At 40.4% G+C, this 16,973-nt stretch overlaps 1 protein-coding gene across 4 annotated transcripts in view; it reads left to right on the top strand.

Moving 5' to 3' along the window:
• LOC108978156 overlaps positions 1-16,535 on the top strand; it is a 66,590-nt gene extending 50,055 nt beyond the window's left edge. For all 4 annotated transcript variants that reach the window (XM_018948301.1, XM_018948299.1, XM_018948300.1 and 1 more), the window contains exons 4-6: positions 1,177-1,709; positions 2,686-2,975; positions 12,999-16,535. In XM_018948301.1, coding sequence (XP_018803846.1) covers positions 1,177-1,709; positions 2,686-2,975; positions 12,999-14,965 — 2,790 coding nt within the window. In that variant the 3' untranslated portion in view covers positions 14,966-16,535. The remainder of the gene's footprint in view (positions 1-1,176; positions 1,710-2,685; positions 2,976-12,998) is intronic.
• Positions 16,536-16,973: the final 438 nt, after the last annotated feature.

The raw sequence follows: 16,973 nt of genomic DNA on the forward strand, positions 1-16,973 counted from the left end.
CTTCGCTACACTAACGACGTTGATAACAATGAAGTGTTGCTGTGATACACTAACCAATAAATCGGTGTGAATTGGCAAATTGTTGCCGTTGTTCAACTCCAACTCCAACGCGCTGTTGGTAACAGTTACGCGCAAAAGGAAACGACTGCTGCAAGGACAGTTGCCGGCGCGGAGCGAGAGGCTTTCCCAACAGTTGCGGCAGCTACACACAATGGCTTGCGAAAACGGCAATGCGTTGTAGCTGTCGGGCGAGCAAACAAGTCACGCAATGCCCCCTCAATGACCTACGTTAACAAAAACAACAACAACAACAACGGTGGCTTAATAGCCTAACTACCGATTGGCCTACGGCAGGTACCACAACTGATGAGGTTGCTTGCCACTCGTGAAAGCAGAAAATGTCGAATTGCCAGTTGTTGTTGTGGCAAGGGCGTGCAGGGTGGAGGCAACACGAAGGATATTTGTATGTACTTAGCATTTCCTTGTTTGTTGCGAGCAGCCTTTTCGTTGCCGACAGGATGTCGAAAATTTTTAAATCATTCGCACAACTCACTATTCATATTTCACATTTCATTTCACACTTTTCTCGTTGGCATTTTGCGAAATGTTCAACTTTTGTGCGGAAAGTTTGTTTGAAAATTTCCTGCGGCAGCAACAATACTTGACGAGCGCCCGTCTTCATTCTTCGCATGTGTTTGCTACCTACTTATGGTTATTGTTATTGTACTAGCTGTTGTTGCTGCTGCCTGTTGTCGGCGAGCGCAATTTGCGATTTGTAAGACATGCAATTCCGTTTTAGTGTTAAGTGTTGAGTCACGCAAAATTTTTACTTTTCACTTTCGCAAGAAACCATGCAATTTCTCAAAGCCAATATTTCCGTTCCACTTTCTTTATTTCTTGCATGACAACGAAAAAAATTCCAACGAAAAACAACAACATCAACACAACGATAATGCAACGCAACCACAACAACAACAACAACGAATGAACTGAATGTGTGCACGCACGCACGGACGCATGCACGCATGGTGGCAACGTCCACCAACACGCACAAACAACACCGCTGCACACTCCGCCCAACTGCAACAACTGCAACAATCGCACATGACCACACTCTAACTGCGACCTCATCAATGACGAACACGACCTGTTTCGACCATCCATTTAATCCACCAGTGCGAATTGCTCTTGCGTCGCCTCACTGCCGTCAACAGCAACGGCAATGGCAACAGCAATAATGGGACTTTCTCGGCATTACCTAATGCGTTGCACCGCGCCAGCTCACCGTCGCTCAATCTGAACACACAGGTCTCCTCGTTGCTCTCCACGGACAAGGACAGCGGCATGGGCAGTCCGGTGGGGAGTTCGCGCAGCGCACGGTTACGTCGCCGCAAGTACAAATCAGCCGCTACGGTCAGTTGGTTGGCACAGGCGAATACTTTGCATCCGCGCGTCTCACAACGAGCTGTAGCCGCTTTCAGCGGACTCGGCAACGCGCTGACCAACGCACAGGTGAGTAAAGGCGGTGGCAAGCACATCGCCGTCATCGACTGTGGCATGGGTGAGGAGGATGATGTGACCGCGGATGCGCTGGATGGCTTAGGAGTAGGCGTCGATGGAGGTGAAGGGGGCGTAAGTGCAAATGAGCGGCTACTGAAAATTATTCTAGCGCAGGACGAAACCATTCATCGACAGTTGGCCCTTTTAAGGTAAGCTCTTGTAACCCGGTTCGTACAGTCACTTACGAAAGTGTGCAAGGGAACATTGCAAAATATTTAGCCATCGCTGTTCAACAACTATGTTGAAGAATTACCAATAAAGGGGTAGATTTTCCCTCTTTTTTTTTTTGGGTAGTTATCCATTGAGGATATGTAGCAGGTTTTCAATAAGAACGCAACAAAAGTAATAAAGTAATTAAATAAGACAAAAACGGTTTGGTATGACCGAGGCGGCCAATTGACTGGGCGATTTCGTAAGATAACACGTTCACAAAATTTGGTTTTCAATAAATCGATTGTGGCATTCGCTGTGTGGATTGTGGTGCCCTTCTGTTGGAACCATATATTGTTCCGGCCAAAAATATTCGGTTATCATGAGCGGTTCCCATTCACAAAAACGACCCGGCCTTGATCATCATGGAAGAAGTACGGCTCATTGAAGACTCCAGCTCAACCGAATTTTTTTTCGGAATGCAGTGGTGACTGACGTACGAATGTACTTTCACAATAATAAAGAATTTCATTAATAACCCAAACCGTTCTTGTTTTATTAAAAAGAATTTAGAGTTGTTTTTGAAAAACCTGCTGGTTAGCATTCCTAATGGTAGCGCTTGAGATTATGAGTCGAGTTTTAAGACTCCTTATTAATAATGATGAAAATTTTTACTATCTGTTTCCAATTAGAAATCTGAAAGAAACCGTGAGACTATGGTATAATATTGCCCGATGTCCCCAGCATGGTTAATAAGTATTTTAGCGAAACAAATATACACTTTTCCTGCACACTCTTGTAAGTAACGGTACTTTCTATATGTATTTGCAGTTAAACACAATTCTGTATGCTGTTGCATATTTTGTGTATTTATGCCTTGTTTACTTATTCACTCTTTCTCATCCCCTACACCTTTCTGCGCATTTTGCGTTCGCAAAAAAAAAAAAAAATTTCTACGTACACACACACACACAGAGAAAAGGAGCGACAAATTTCGAAAATTGAGGAGGAGAAGCATCGAGTCCGCGAGCGTGAATTGGGTAAAAATTACCTACTAGAAACGTACCTGAATGGCCTGGATGAGGCGCACGCTGAGCCCGACTTGGAGGCGTGCACCGATGTGGCATTGGCCGATAGTCCGCTTAATGAATTCAATGATGTTCGTGTTGCTGATACTAGCCTCGTTCATTACGGCGATGGCGTTGCTGCAGGCGCCGCAGATGGTGTTGGCCGTGATGATGATGCTGACGTGGAGATATATATTGGTAAGTTCACTTTCACCACTTTTTAATTTGTTTTGTTTTTGGCAGTGCGTAGATTTAAATGCTTACGTGCGCGTGTGCTGAGGCGAAAATTTGTTTGGCTTAAGCTAGTGCCGGGTATTGTCACTTTTAAGGTGAGAGCGGCTGAGCTGGTTAAAAGAGCTTGGAATCATTTAAATGAAATGCGGTAAGGCTGAGTGTGGGCGCATTCGATCATTAGGTGGGTACATGGGAAATACTTTCAGAGGCTTACGTTATTTGTTATGAGAAGAAATTATGAACTGAATCCCCTTATTTACGGTTTTTTTAATTTCATTAGGGATCTTGATATCCCAAGTAACTACTTTGTCAACCTCACTAAGAAAATATGAAAGGAAGGTATAAACTAATTTTACCTTTTTGAGACTTCATGTTATAAGACCATCATTAACTTGTGAAGAGGGTTTCCGAGGTTATTAACTCATGTCCAACTGAGGAACTTAATATTCTTCTGCATCATCTCTTCATAAACATTTCGCCATCCTAAACATAATCAGACTAATTTTCCCAAAGTTAGATTTCAATAGTTGCTTTCGGATGGAGAGGTTTAGTAGGAAAGAAGGATACTACCCATATTATACCGATGGATCGAAAGTGAACTGCTGAATAGGGCGGTTGTATACTCCAATAATCTTAACATCTCTATTTCTCCCCGCCTATCCTACTCAGCCAGAATCTTTCAAGCGGAAGTACGAGGCATAGAGAAGATCTGTGAAGTTCTATTGAATAACTGCGGGAATATACAGTGTTCAACCATATACACAAACAGCACGCAGCATTGCTTGCTTTCTCGATACCACGGATTAATTCAAACGTAGTCTTGTTGACACAGCAATGCTTTAAGCTTCTTCTTCTTCTTGATTGGCGTAGTCACCGCTTACGCGATTATAGCCGAGTTAACAACCGCGCGCCAGTCGTTCCTTCTTTTCGCTATGTGGCGCCAATTAGATATTTCAAGTAAAGACAGGTCCTTCCAACGGAGTGGAGGTCTTCCTCTTCCTCTGCTTTCCCCGGCGGGTACAGTGTCGAATACTTTCAGAGCTGGAGTGTTTTCCTCCATCCGGACAACATGACGTAGCCAGCGTAGCCGCTGTCTTTTAATTCGCTGAACTATGTCAATGTCGTCGTATATCTCGTACAGCTCATCGTTCCATCGAATGCGATATTCGCCGTGGCCAACGCGTAAAGGACCATAAATCTTTCGCAGAACTTTTCTCTCGAAAACTCGCAGCATCGACTCATCTATTGCTGACATCGTCCAAGCCTCTGCACCATATAGCAGGTTTTAGTTTGTCGAGAGAGGACTTTGCTTCTCAATTGCCTAGTCAGTCCGAAGTAGCACCTGTTGGCAAGAGTTATCGTGCGTTGGATTTCTAGGCTGACATTGTTGGTGGTGTTTACGCTGGCTCCAAGATAAACGAAATTATCTACAACTTAAAAGCAATGACTGTCAACAGTGACGTGAGTGCCAAGTCGCGAGTGCGACGACTGTTTTTTTGATGACAGGAGATATTTCGTCTTACCCCATTTGAGGCCGATGATGTCAATATCATCACCGACCGACCAGATGCTTTAAGCTTAGTGGCAATTAATCTCCACTTTTCCACAATTTGGGTTCCCGGGAACATTTTAGGCAACGAAAAGACAGACGAGCTGACAAAGTTAAGAGCCTCTTTAGACGAATTCGAGGCGGCGCTAATACCATGCAGCACAGGAAACAATCAGAAGAGAATTTCTTACTTTTTTCGAACAAATAGCTCAGAGCAGTTGGAACTTAATAAAAAGCTGCAAGGTAACAAAATAAATATAACCTAAAATCATAGAAATAAAATCAAGGACCTACTATTTAGGATCAGAAAAAGGCAGCAACCATGTGTCACTAGCCTTTCTAAAGTGGACCTGCCTTATAAAAATATTTGCCGCAGCTATAATCTTGAATGGAATAGGGAAATGTATTCGACACAAAATACTGTTAACCAATTAGGGTTCACCCAATAACCCATTAGATACCAAACCTTGCATGATTGTCCACAAAAATTACAATGAAAGATCAGGTTGTTCAGATTACTGAAAATAGGCGTCATGACTACAATTTTCTGGGTAAAAGGTATTTCATATTACAAATAGCATATGGATTCGCAGGATTATACAATATATACTTAAAATGTATTCTGAAGACAACATTAAATTTTCACAGTTCTGTAATCATTTGTTTAGTTTACCCACTTTCGTTATCTAAATTTTTAGTGGATATACTGTTGGCTTTAAATAGGTGAGTGCGAACTCGCCTTCAGCGAATTTAATCAGTTAAAAACTTATCAATGTGAGGCGATTATCAGTTTCAATTTTTTTTTGGGCCAAAGTATACGGGTCTTGAGATAACTGGCACCAAATTCATATGACGACTTTTATACTATAAAGCTTTCTAATAGGGCCTTCAGGTATTATGTGAATATTTTTTTCATGAATTTTCTAACTACCACGAATGACTCTGGAATATGGTAAATTAAGTGATAACATTTTCTGTGATATAACTGTCAATTATTTGAGTCACTTTCGGCATGTCATGCAGAGCCAAAGCAACATTCCCTTTTGGCCTATGTTACTGAATATTCTGGTGCTATATATACATTTTTATATATTTTTAAGTACATTGCTTCACTTTTCTCTGCCCCTTAATGGAACCTCATTCCCATTTCACCCATGAGTGGTCACTCTTTGCAGTGCCACCGAATGTGGCGCCACCGTAATTTTTAAATGGAAACACGTTGACATTGAGTTATTAAAAAGGCATTTTTTCTGTCATATGGATGTATTTAAATTAGTGAGGACTTAAATTTGCATTTGCAATGAAATTGTCAAACGTAAAGTTCGCTACACACACTCACACACACACACATGGGCTCATTGGCAGTTACAGACGTGCAAGAATTCGATGCATAATGTATAATGAATGAATAAACTCGTCGCACTCGCGCTGCCCGCGCAGCGCTGCCATACTTTTTTGCAGCAGTCGCAAAGTCGTGAAATGCTCGTGTATGAATTTTTTGTGTCTGGCGCTTAATTTTTTCGTACTGGCCTCTGGGTGATTTATGAACTTTTTGTGCGCGCCCGGCTGACAGCTTCCACTGACATGTTTGAGCGTGTGTGTGTGTTGGTTTCTGTTGTAAAATGCTTAACACGCATGAACATGCACACCTGTGAAAGTTATTACTGAGCTATTTTCATTATTCTTGCGTTCATATTTAAAAACATTCATAAACATGCGTGTGTGTATGAGTGCACTGTGTACTTATCAGTAGCGCAGAGGTGCGAGCCCTAAAAGCCTTTTATTTGCATATGTATGAGTTCATGTTATTTGCCTATTTTCTAGATCACCGTGGCAACTTCTACTGGCTTTCACTATGCATTCTCAGCAATAATAACAAAAACCAAAGCGGGGAAAAATCTGCTACTCAAATAATACAAGTTTGGTCTATGCTAAATATGTGACAACCATCTGAATAATAAATAATTTATTTTTATTTGACTTTTTTTGGTCTCTCTCTTCAAATTCGTGACCCCTCTCTTATATCTTTTAAAATGATTTTTGGTTTTTGACACAGATGACTTAGTTTGATTTGATTTTCATGTCACACATGCGCATCAACAGTGTGAAATTGGTATATAATCCCGGCTTTGCAAAAAGCACTTGAACTTGACTGCTGGAATTATACAAGTGTATAGTTGGAAGCTTCTGAGAAAACTTTTAAAATTATTGATGCATAAGTTTGTACACATATTAGGTATATATTAACTCTATTTTAATACTTAGTATTAGTCAAAATATTTATTTGGAAAGGAACTACAGCTGATCTCCGAAGGCTCCCCTTAAAAAATACGTTTTGCGTTGACCACTCTATTTCTGAACTGGATTCTCTGAAATTTAATTTCAAACAGATTTAGTTAAAGCAATATCAAATCCAAAAATTGATCGATAATATTGTTAAGCAGTTTCTGTTAAAATTTTATACTAATCAGTTCAGAATTCTTCGTGTAATGTTGGTCACCGACTTTGAAAACACCAAAATTAATTTTTTTTTTTGGAAATTCAAACTCTTTATATACCCTCCACGAAAAAGCCAACAAAAATTGTTCGAACCTTATGCAAAATTGCGTTAATATACAAGTAATGGGCTTAAGTTAGGTTAGCTAAATAAACTGAAATTCGTGAGACGCACTGGCACTACTAGAGACGCTTGTCCGTTATGATACCCGGAACTCTTAGGTATGTCGGGTTCATAGAAAGTATGACAACCAAGATGCTTTAACCTAAATCTGATGAAAGCTGAACAGTGAAGGAGATAATGTCTGGATATTTACTGAGTTCACTTCATAAGACATAAATATGTACTACTGGACTGTATTGGTTTAATTATGAATTCAAAAAGCTGAAGCACAACTCTTGGGGACTCCCCACCGCTTCCCAATAGCTCCTTTAAAGCAATATAACCACACCCTATTCTCAACATTGGTCTTCCATAACTTTCTATAAAGGATGAGGGCCAAATAGTTCAGCTTTTCATCCAAGTTGAAGCAAAGATCCCCCAATGAGGGAAGGGTTAAATCATGAATTTTATACTTCCTGATAAATAACGGAGTCCATATCATCTAATTCGGGTCAAAAATATTCGGTTATCATTAGCGGCAGCGATTCCCATTCACAGTAACGTGCCGGTCATGTTGCCTGACCAATAACGCATATTTTGATTTTCGACAAAACCATTGAGCCAGAAATTAGCATCATCGCTGAAGATGATTTTCCGATGAAAGTCTGGATCATTTTCAAGTTGTTGCTTATTTCACGAACAAAAGACGATTCCGGTGATCAAGCGGCTTCAGTTCACAGAGATGATCAGTGCTTGAGACGGATGTATGTGAATGTCTTATTGTGCCTGTGGATTCAAATTTTTCCACTGGGCCTTCATTTGTAGATCTTACAGGATGATTATGACGACCATGAATTGGACGTAGCGCTCTTTAAGTTGAGGCCACTGACTCCGAATTTCGGCAGTAATATTTTAATTACGACTCGTTGTTGATCCTTGTTGAAGAGAAATGTCAAAAGAGAGGTAAAAAATATGGCGTCGTTTGTTGTACCTATCGGTCTACTTTTGTAGCGCCTCTATTGAAAAATCATTTAAAACCTCAGTTTTATTTGAATGAAGAGCTAGACCGCTTAGGTACCATTTTGGTATACCCTTGAGTAAGCTCTAAGAATTTTCTTTAACCATAAGAGCAACATCATTTGTTCTTCAATGATCTTACTACTAAGATCAAGAACAAAGCAGACAGAACCTTACCTTGCGGAGTGGCTCAATTAACCTTTAGCAGTCCCCAATCCGCCACGACAATTCTATCACAAAGAAGAGAATATACTAAGTATATGTACTACTTGAGGTCCGGCTTATTCGAGTAAAGTGGAATATCTCCTAAGAGTCTACAAACACTGTTGTTTTTCCCTCTTCCTTTCTTGTCTTCTAGCTGTTCTTATCACACTGAATTTCGTAAAGCTTTTCCAAATTCTGCTACACAAATCTTTAAAATAGTCTAGTCCACTGTTCCTCAATGCTTCTTCGAATAAACATTGCCAAAATTTAAAGTACAATTATGTTCGATTTGGGCTTAAATATTGCTATAGGCTTTCTTTTATAATGGTAAGCAAATTATCATCATTATTGTTATCTAACAACACGGTGGTTAGTGGAAGACATACGTTTTGTATATTGCAATCAACCTAAGAAGTTTAAGTTTATTTTAGAAATCTAAGTCTCTCTCATTTTGTGGTTATTGATCTGTACTGGAGAACTTTTTTTTGAAATATGTCAATGAGGCTGGATCTGCAATTTCTACATTACGAGGTAGCCATGCAAGAATAAAATATTGAAATGAGGATCACCGTCTTTCTGCCTCACTCAAACATAAGAAGAACTGCGTTAAATTGTAGACATAATTACCATCCAAAGGCTAAAGCCACGTATACAGATTACTCCCAACTATTCCAGAAACTAATATCGGCAGTAGTTCCTACGACTTTCGTAACGTTCTTGAGCAAATCGAAAATACTTTCACCGGCGCAGTTAAAGCACTAAAGATCTAACAACAGCGCATAGCACAGTGACTCGGCAAAGCATTTCTCGGAGAAATGAAAACACAAATCGCTAACTAAATTCGGTGGCAGTAAAGACAGCTGTACGGCAAGCCGCGGGACAAATTATGGCTAAAATGTGCGCACGTCCGACGAATGATGCGGCAACACACACACACACACACCATCACAAATGAACAAACGAGGATATGCTCTGCCACAAATACACGCACATACAATAATATGCACGCAAATGAAAGCCAGGATGCAAACGTTGGAATAACATTTGTGGAAAGCTACAGCAAGCTAACACTCACACATGCACACACACACGCGTGGCAGCATATGCAAAGCAGCACACGCGCGCAACTCAGTACCGCAGCAATGCAAACAAGCTCAATATAAATAGGCAACAACAAAAAAGCTGCGGGCTGATGCTCATATAAAAACCGCTAGAGCAAATATATATGTGTGTATGGGTTTATATATGCTGCCAATGCGTGTACAGGGTGTTGTGCTAGAGAGGAAAGCCGCTAGAGAGGAAAGCCGCTAGAGAAGTGCGAGGGGGAAGCGCGAGCTGGTATCAGAATGCCAACAAAAGTTGTTCGTATAGCAAATCATTTTAATAAACTCCGAAAATACTGAAATTTTAATATTATATAAAACGCAACGATGCGTACGTGCCACACATACACACACCCATACATACACTCCCATAGATTATTGCGAAAAACGGTAGTCGGGCGGGCGCGCAATGCGGTTAAGGCGATGACGGGGCGTGGTGTTACAAGTGTACGCACATTAAAACACCAAATGCTTTCAACGCTTTAAAATTAGCGAGCGAGTGTAGTAAAAATGTGGCGCTGCCAGCGAAACCCGCATAAACGCACACATACACGCATGTACCCACATTAAGAGTACATTTTGGGTTTTCGTTTCATTGGATATATAAAAATGCGTACTCACATACTTATGTATGTATGTATTTGTGTAGTTAGAAGTTTAATTGAGCCACCTGTGATATCAACCTTTTACTTGAACTATATTGATCTTCCTGGTAATGGAGTCTCGGCATAAAATATATTCAGTAGACGATAGTTGATACAGAGCACAATAGTTTTGTTCATCTAACGGTTGCATATATTACCTAAGACTAATCGAGTTAGATAGATGTTTTGTTAATGTTTGTTCCAAGATAGCCAAGTCGTGAGTGCGATGACAGGAGATACTTCCTCTTGCCCTCGTTAATTGCTCCGCTTCCTAATGCAGTCTGGAGAAAGCAGAACAAATGGTGTGGGGGTTGATGCCAATGATATCAATTTCATCGGCGTACGCCAGCAGCTGTACACTCTTATATAAAATTATACCTGCTCGATTAAGCTCTGCAGTCCGATGCGTTGGAGAAACGGGTTCGCCATATTCTTCACTACTAATCAGCAGGCTGGAGAAGTGTGAGTTACCTCAATGGAATTATAATTTGCGTTTTTCCACCAAACCTTATGTCGAATAAGTTGATCAATGCATGACTTAAATATTGATACCCTTAAGGTATTTCCCTGGTTTTGATTCCTGCAATTGGCAACGATATAAAATATTCGGTTGCACCCGAACTTAGAAATGGGCAAGCTGCCGTTTTTAAAAAATCTCATAGATACGAGGGTAACGCCATCCAAACCAGAAGAAATATATGCTCAAATAAGACCAGCAACTTATTGGTGATCGATCGGCTATTTATCTGCTCGCCTCCCTTCTCTTTTCAAAAGATGCATAGGGTTGCACCACAAGTGTTGTTCGAGCATCTGGTATAGTTTGTTCGATCGGCTGGAGAGTAACCCTTGTAAAATCGAAAACACGTAATCGTGATTATATAAATAGATAAAGTATCACATTTTATACTGAAATTAAAGCACTTGGGAAAGCATATTTTCGGGAGTAGTTACAAAAGTAGGTGATCGTTATGGAATTCAAAGGAATATTTTGTAAAAGTAAACAGCCCTTGGCTTAATTCCGACATTACATGCATTCTCATTGGCAAATCTGACCCAGCATTAAAGATCCGCTACGTTCTGAGTATAATATGGCTTTCAGTTTCCTTTGAACTCTCTTCTTTCCTTCCTGCTATTTCTATTATTTTCTCTTCCGATGATTATTTAAGATCTCTAATCTGTAAGCTATGTATGCTCTCTAAGCTTAGTTTTAAAGTTGAGAGCCATACTCATGTCACATAGCTCTTGTTACATAAAGAATTAATAATATTTCAGAAATAAAATCGGTGCCTTAACAAGACATCAGTAAATTGCGAAAACCCCTTCGTTATAGAAGGTTCATCTAATGAAAATCCTATATACTACAATTATAAGGATTCGAAACCTAATTTAAGTTAAGGCATTGTAAGGCATCCTTCTTCGTCGCAAAACAGAAAATATAAAAAAAAAATTACTATGTAGTCGGTGTGAATAATTGTGGAGAAAAATTTTGAGATTGCCGCATGATTTGGAATTGAAAGATAAATAAATAAAACGTTCATAAAATAAACAGCTGTCAAAAGATTCAATTTTTTAAGTTCTACCAGTTTTCTACTTTATTTTTCAATTCTATTGTACAAAAACTCTTTAAAAATTCGCAAAATTTCCCAAAATATAAAAAAAAAAACGCAAGTCTATATGTAAATATGCACTTCCAACAAATAATCCCATTTTCCCGTTTTTCTGCTTAGCAACCAGTTTTATTTTTTGATTATAAACACTTTTAATAAAGCTCCACGTGTGGCTGACGGCGCCGTGAGGCTAAAAACTTCGACACCGCAAAAAATTACACGTACGAGTAAACACAACCTTTCCAGGTTGTGCGCATTTATTTACATACGATTCGGATTCTGTGTGTGTTTGTTGTAATTACAAGTAATAAAACCAATACAACTGACTTACGATACACACAAACAAAACCACTCAGACGTGAACTGCCATGTAAACAATGACTACCCAGTAAGCCAAGGATTGGGGACTTTCAAGCTTTTTACTATCTTCAAATAACTAAAAAAATCGTTTCCATATTTTTTGTGGCCGTAATAGTAAATGCTCAGGATCCTGTTAGGATATTACTGAATCTAGCCTTTAAGGTAATCCCCACCAGATGTAAATCATTTATGCTAATGATTTTTCCAGTCCTCGCAACACTTATAATAACTACTTTTTGGGATGGGCTTCAGCTGCTTCAACGAATTCTGCTTTATCTCTTCAATCGATTGAAAACGGTTTCCATTCCGATTCCGATTATTGATTTGTTTGCATATAAAACTCATGTCTCATCGGCAGTTATAATGTTTTCCATGGATGTGGGATCAGAGTCTGCACGATCAAGAATGACCAAAGATTCCTTTTTACGGTACTCTCTCTTAAAAAATTCAGCTTTATCGGGACGAGCCAAACAAGAACGCTTTCATACACAAAATATCTACTAAAATTATTCGAACGAACTCGAGGGAGATGTCGAGATCTCTTATCCTTCACTTTTTAATATTTTCATTAGTTGAAGAGATCGAAGGTCGTATAGAACGAAACATGCTTACAACCATCTCTCGACCGTCTTTGAAGGCTTTGTACCACTAGTAAGATTGTATTTTTGAAAAAAAATGGATCACGGTAAGTCTTTTCCAACATTCGCAACGATTTCGTTTGTTTATTAGGTAACGCTTTTGTTTAAGTAATAAACACATATTTATATATTTTGGTTTACAAGACAAACATGTACAAACATGTACATTATAATTATATTTATAGGAACTCATTAAAGTACTTCTTGTATTTCACTCCACCTATGTTTTCCTCCAAGTAATTGCATTTCTTTTTCTTTGCACGCAGACGAATCGTATCAGCGGACAGCGAGGACAATTGGCGCGCATACAACCGTGGCAGGCGTAACAACAACAACAGTAACGAACAAGGATACTGGCATATCTAAAGCAAGAGATTTCCATTCGAATGCGCGACACTCGAAGAAATTAAAGGGCGACTTCGGTGGAGATGGGGGAGCAGGAGGTGCGGCGACAGGCGGAAAGATTGAAACAAATAAGCAAGCAATCGGCAATTGTGAAGATAACGAGACGGACGTGGCAGCGCAACTCGTGTGGCTGGAAAAGATCTACGCGCTCAACAAGAAGCTGCAGCGCGAGGAGGAGATGCTGCTGAAGTTGCACGCGAAAATACGAAAACATCAAGTGAAACGTGCCTACCAAACCAAACGTGAAGTGTTGCAACAAATTGAGAAATTGGATGCGGAGTTGACGTTGCAATGTTGTGACATACGCGCCGTCGAGAGCAAATTGCACACGTCCAACGAGCAACTGAAACAGAAGCTGGGCGTTTTGGAGCGGCTGAGTCAGGAGTTTCTGCAGACGATGGAGACGCCGACGGCGGAGGCTGGGCTGCACGCAGATGCGGCTGACGTGACGGTGGCGGTTGTTAGTCAGATGGCTGCTAATCGAATGCCAGATGTAATTAACAATGACGGTCACAATCTTGCAACAGTCTTGCCTGCGACGGAGGTGGCAAGTGCAAAGGAGCTGCGAGTGGCTGATGTGTCGTTGCATGCTGCGAAACAGACGACAGAACAGCTAGCGGCACAAGAAAGTTGCCAGCTACAGCAAAGTGATGGCACGCAAGAAGCTGTGTGGCACTTACAAGATGAAAATATGGACTTGCCACAGACAATGCATGCAACCGCCGCTCATGCTAATAAAATTAAGGAATTGAGTGAGCTAACGCAAACAAACACCACAGCAATGACAACAGCTCAAATACAATCAGCTGCAGAAAACGAAATAGCAACAACAACAAATACATCGGTATTGAGGCATGCAACGACGCTGATATCAAAACTGACAGCGACAAGTTGTACCCCATCATCGTCAACGTTGTCGTCAGCCACACAAACGCCAGCCGTAACGACAGCAACAACGCCCTCAGACACAACAACACACGCGCAGTCAACCAACAAGGCAGCCGTATCTGCATGTAACATGCCAGCAATGTCGCCGGCGGATGAAAAACAAACCACAGCACTACATCTTCTTCAGCCGCAGCATCTGCAACAACAACAACAGCAGCAACGAGCGCAACGTAAACAATTACCAGCGGCGGCGGCTGAAGACGGCAATAACTCACAACAATGTGTCGCCGCTGATGACTTGCTCGTCGATGCACTGGCAGCCGTTGGCGGCGTGGCACTTCCGCAAAGCAATTATCCAATTAGTTGCATTAATCAAGCGGCCATACACGCCACCAGTGCGTTACCAACGCAGCCGAGTGTTGTTGCAGCTGCAAATTTCACAACGCCTGAGCAAGCGTTGCCAACAGCCGCAGCACTATTGCCAGCCGCCTATTTAACGTCTTCAGCAACGCACTCCGCGGGAAATATAACAAGCTGCCAACAACAACAGCAAGTGCTGTTGGTGGCGCAACCGCAATTGTTGCCGCAAAGACAATATTTGAGCTACATGAATGCTAGCTGCTTAAGCAACGACAACGACAGTGGCGATGTCAGCAGCAACAACAAGAACTTATTACCGCCCTCACATGCCGCCCACACGAAAACGCTGCAGAAACAAATGTTCGGTCCGAAATCTCTCAATCAGCGGGCACCGCCTAAAACGGCAGCGTGGACCACACCTACCGCCCCCATGACAACGCCCACGCTTGTGGGAGCGCATAACGGCTTCAGCATGCCATCAATATTAGCACCTCTTCGTCCAACGACGCCGACAGCACTTTCGGCTGCACCTGTGGTTCCGCCGGTTGTGGATATTACGCAGCTGGGCACATTGGTCTAAAGATAACGATGGGTTACTCGGTTGTTTGCTGACCAGCAACCGCACATTTGCGCAGCCAGTGGGCAAAGGAGCGCGCCTTGAGTGCTCAATACAGCTGGTGTAGGTTACACGGTGACTATAAATTACTGCACAGTGTTTTGGATTTAGCTCATCAACAGCAAATATGTATTAGAAGTAAAGCTTTTGAAAAAAATTTGCGCTTATCTTAAACTTTCGAGTTTCGAGTTGGTAAAATGAGGGCAGGGAAATGAATAGTACTTAAGGAAGTATATACCACTATCACCAATATTATTTATTTATTAATATACTAATTCTTTGAGAATTATTAACTTCGTCTTTCTGAGCGCGTGAGAAAATATGGCGCATGTCCTGAAATTTTCCTCATCAAAACCAACAACTACTGAGCGTAAATGGCTCTCAGACCTTTTTGGTACCATCTAAAATTTCTCGAGTGCGATTGAAACCCTCACTTTTCATCAGAAAATAGTTTGACAAAAGCTCGGCTAAAGACAATTTTTAAGATTTTGTGACTGCCGATGTCGTACTTGTGGATTTTCTTTTTAATCGGAGTTATATCTGTTGACTCTGATTGTGAATTTAGTTGTCTGGAGGTATTACGAGTATACAAGTATAGAAGCATGTCTCGAACAACGTGCTTTGGTTCCTTGTCTTGTTGACAAATCCAACGCTTTCCAATAGTCAAACTATCCACAGTTGCCTTCAATTATGTTTCAATTAGCTTAGCGGTACATAGTACCCTTCATAAGAAAATCAGTACCCCTCATTTAAGAAACGTGTTCGGTATAAAGTTGAAAGGTGAAAGCATATTTTATTTTGTCTAMTATATTAACAATTATCTATTATTAGCAATCATATATCATATATTATATATAGTATTCTAGAACTAGCATTGACCTGTTTCATATAGGCCAACTGTGTGTAATTATATTTTGCAATTATTATTTTATTTTTTGTTTTAATAATTTTACTGCTTATAATAAATAATGGTTAGTATTAGAATTGAAAATTTGCTATTCTAAGACACTGTGCAGCGCCGTTTATTGTCACACGCTGTTTTCGCATCTTCCTGGCTGCGCCCGCGGCAATGGCAACGCTGTGGAACCACTTATCATTAAACGTTGGGAATTTGCGGTGACGCTTAAGCGGCATTACAATGCATAGATATATTTAGATATTAGCTGTTATACATACATACATTTGTACATACTTTTATAAGGACTTGGCCATCAGGCGTGCCTTCGTGTCTTTTGATGCTCGGTCTTCAGCAAATTTCCTTATTTTCCACACATTTTTCTCAACTCTACAAAGTGACCTTACTTACGTGTCGTTTATGGCACATTTTCATTTACATACACATAGTATATACATACAAATGTATATACATATATAGTAGCTTCATAAGTATATTTAAGTAAGTTTGTGCGGGCATTTGTGTATTTGCAATGGCGATTTTTTCACAAAGAATACAAAATAAAATGCGGCGTTTGTAGTTGTGTGCGTATTTATACAACGATTATGTACATATGTAAGCAAACGTATTATTATGTAATCTTATTTATGAATTCTATTAAATCAATGTAAGTACATACGTTTTTTTCGCTCGATGTAAATGTAAATGGACCATACTCGTTTCCATGAAAACATTGCGTGGGCTTGCAAAAATACACGTGCGCATATACTTCTATGTTGGTGGGTGGGTGTGTGTGTGTGTGTGTGTGTGAAGCCCTCAAAAGCGTGTTTTTGCGCGCTTTTCTATTTTTTAAGTGAATATTTGTGGTTATTATGCGCAACAGCCGCAAAAATGGCAAAGTAATATTATTTAATGAATTTAAAAGCCGCCTCACGCACACACCCACACACAATATTTGTATGATTACATTTTGGCTTTGAACATGTACCAAATTGTTGTTAATTAACCAAATAAATTTGATTATACATATGTGCGTATGTATGTATTTTGAATGATCGCGCGGTATGGACCAGCATT

Source organism: Bactrocera latifrons, unplaced genomic scaffold (genome assembly GCF_001853355.1).
Source record: "Bactrocera latifrons isolate USDA-ARS-PBARC rearing strain unplaced genomic scaffold, ASM185335v1 scaffold_118, whole genome shotgun sequence".
In the NCBI taxonomy this organism is placed as follows: domain Eukaryota; kingdom Metazoa; phylum Arthropoda; class Insecta; order Diptera; family Tephritidae; genus Bactrocera; species Bactrocera latifrons.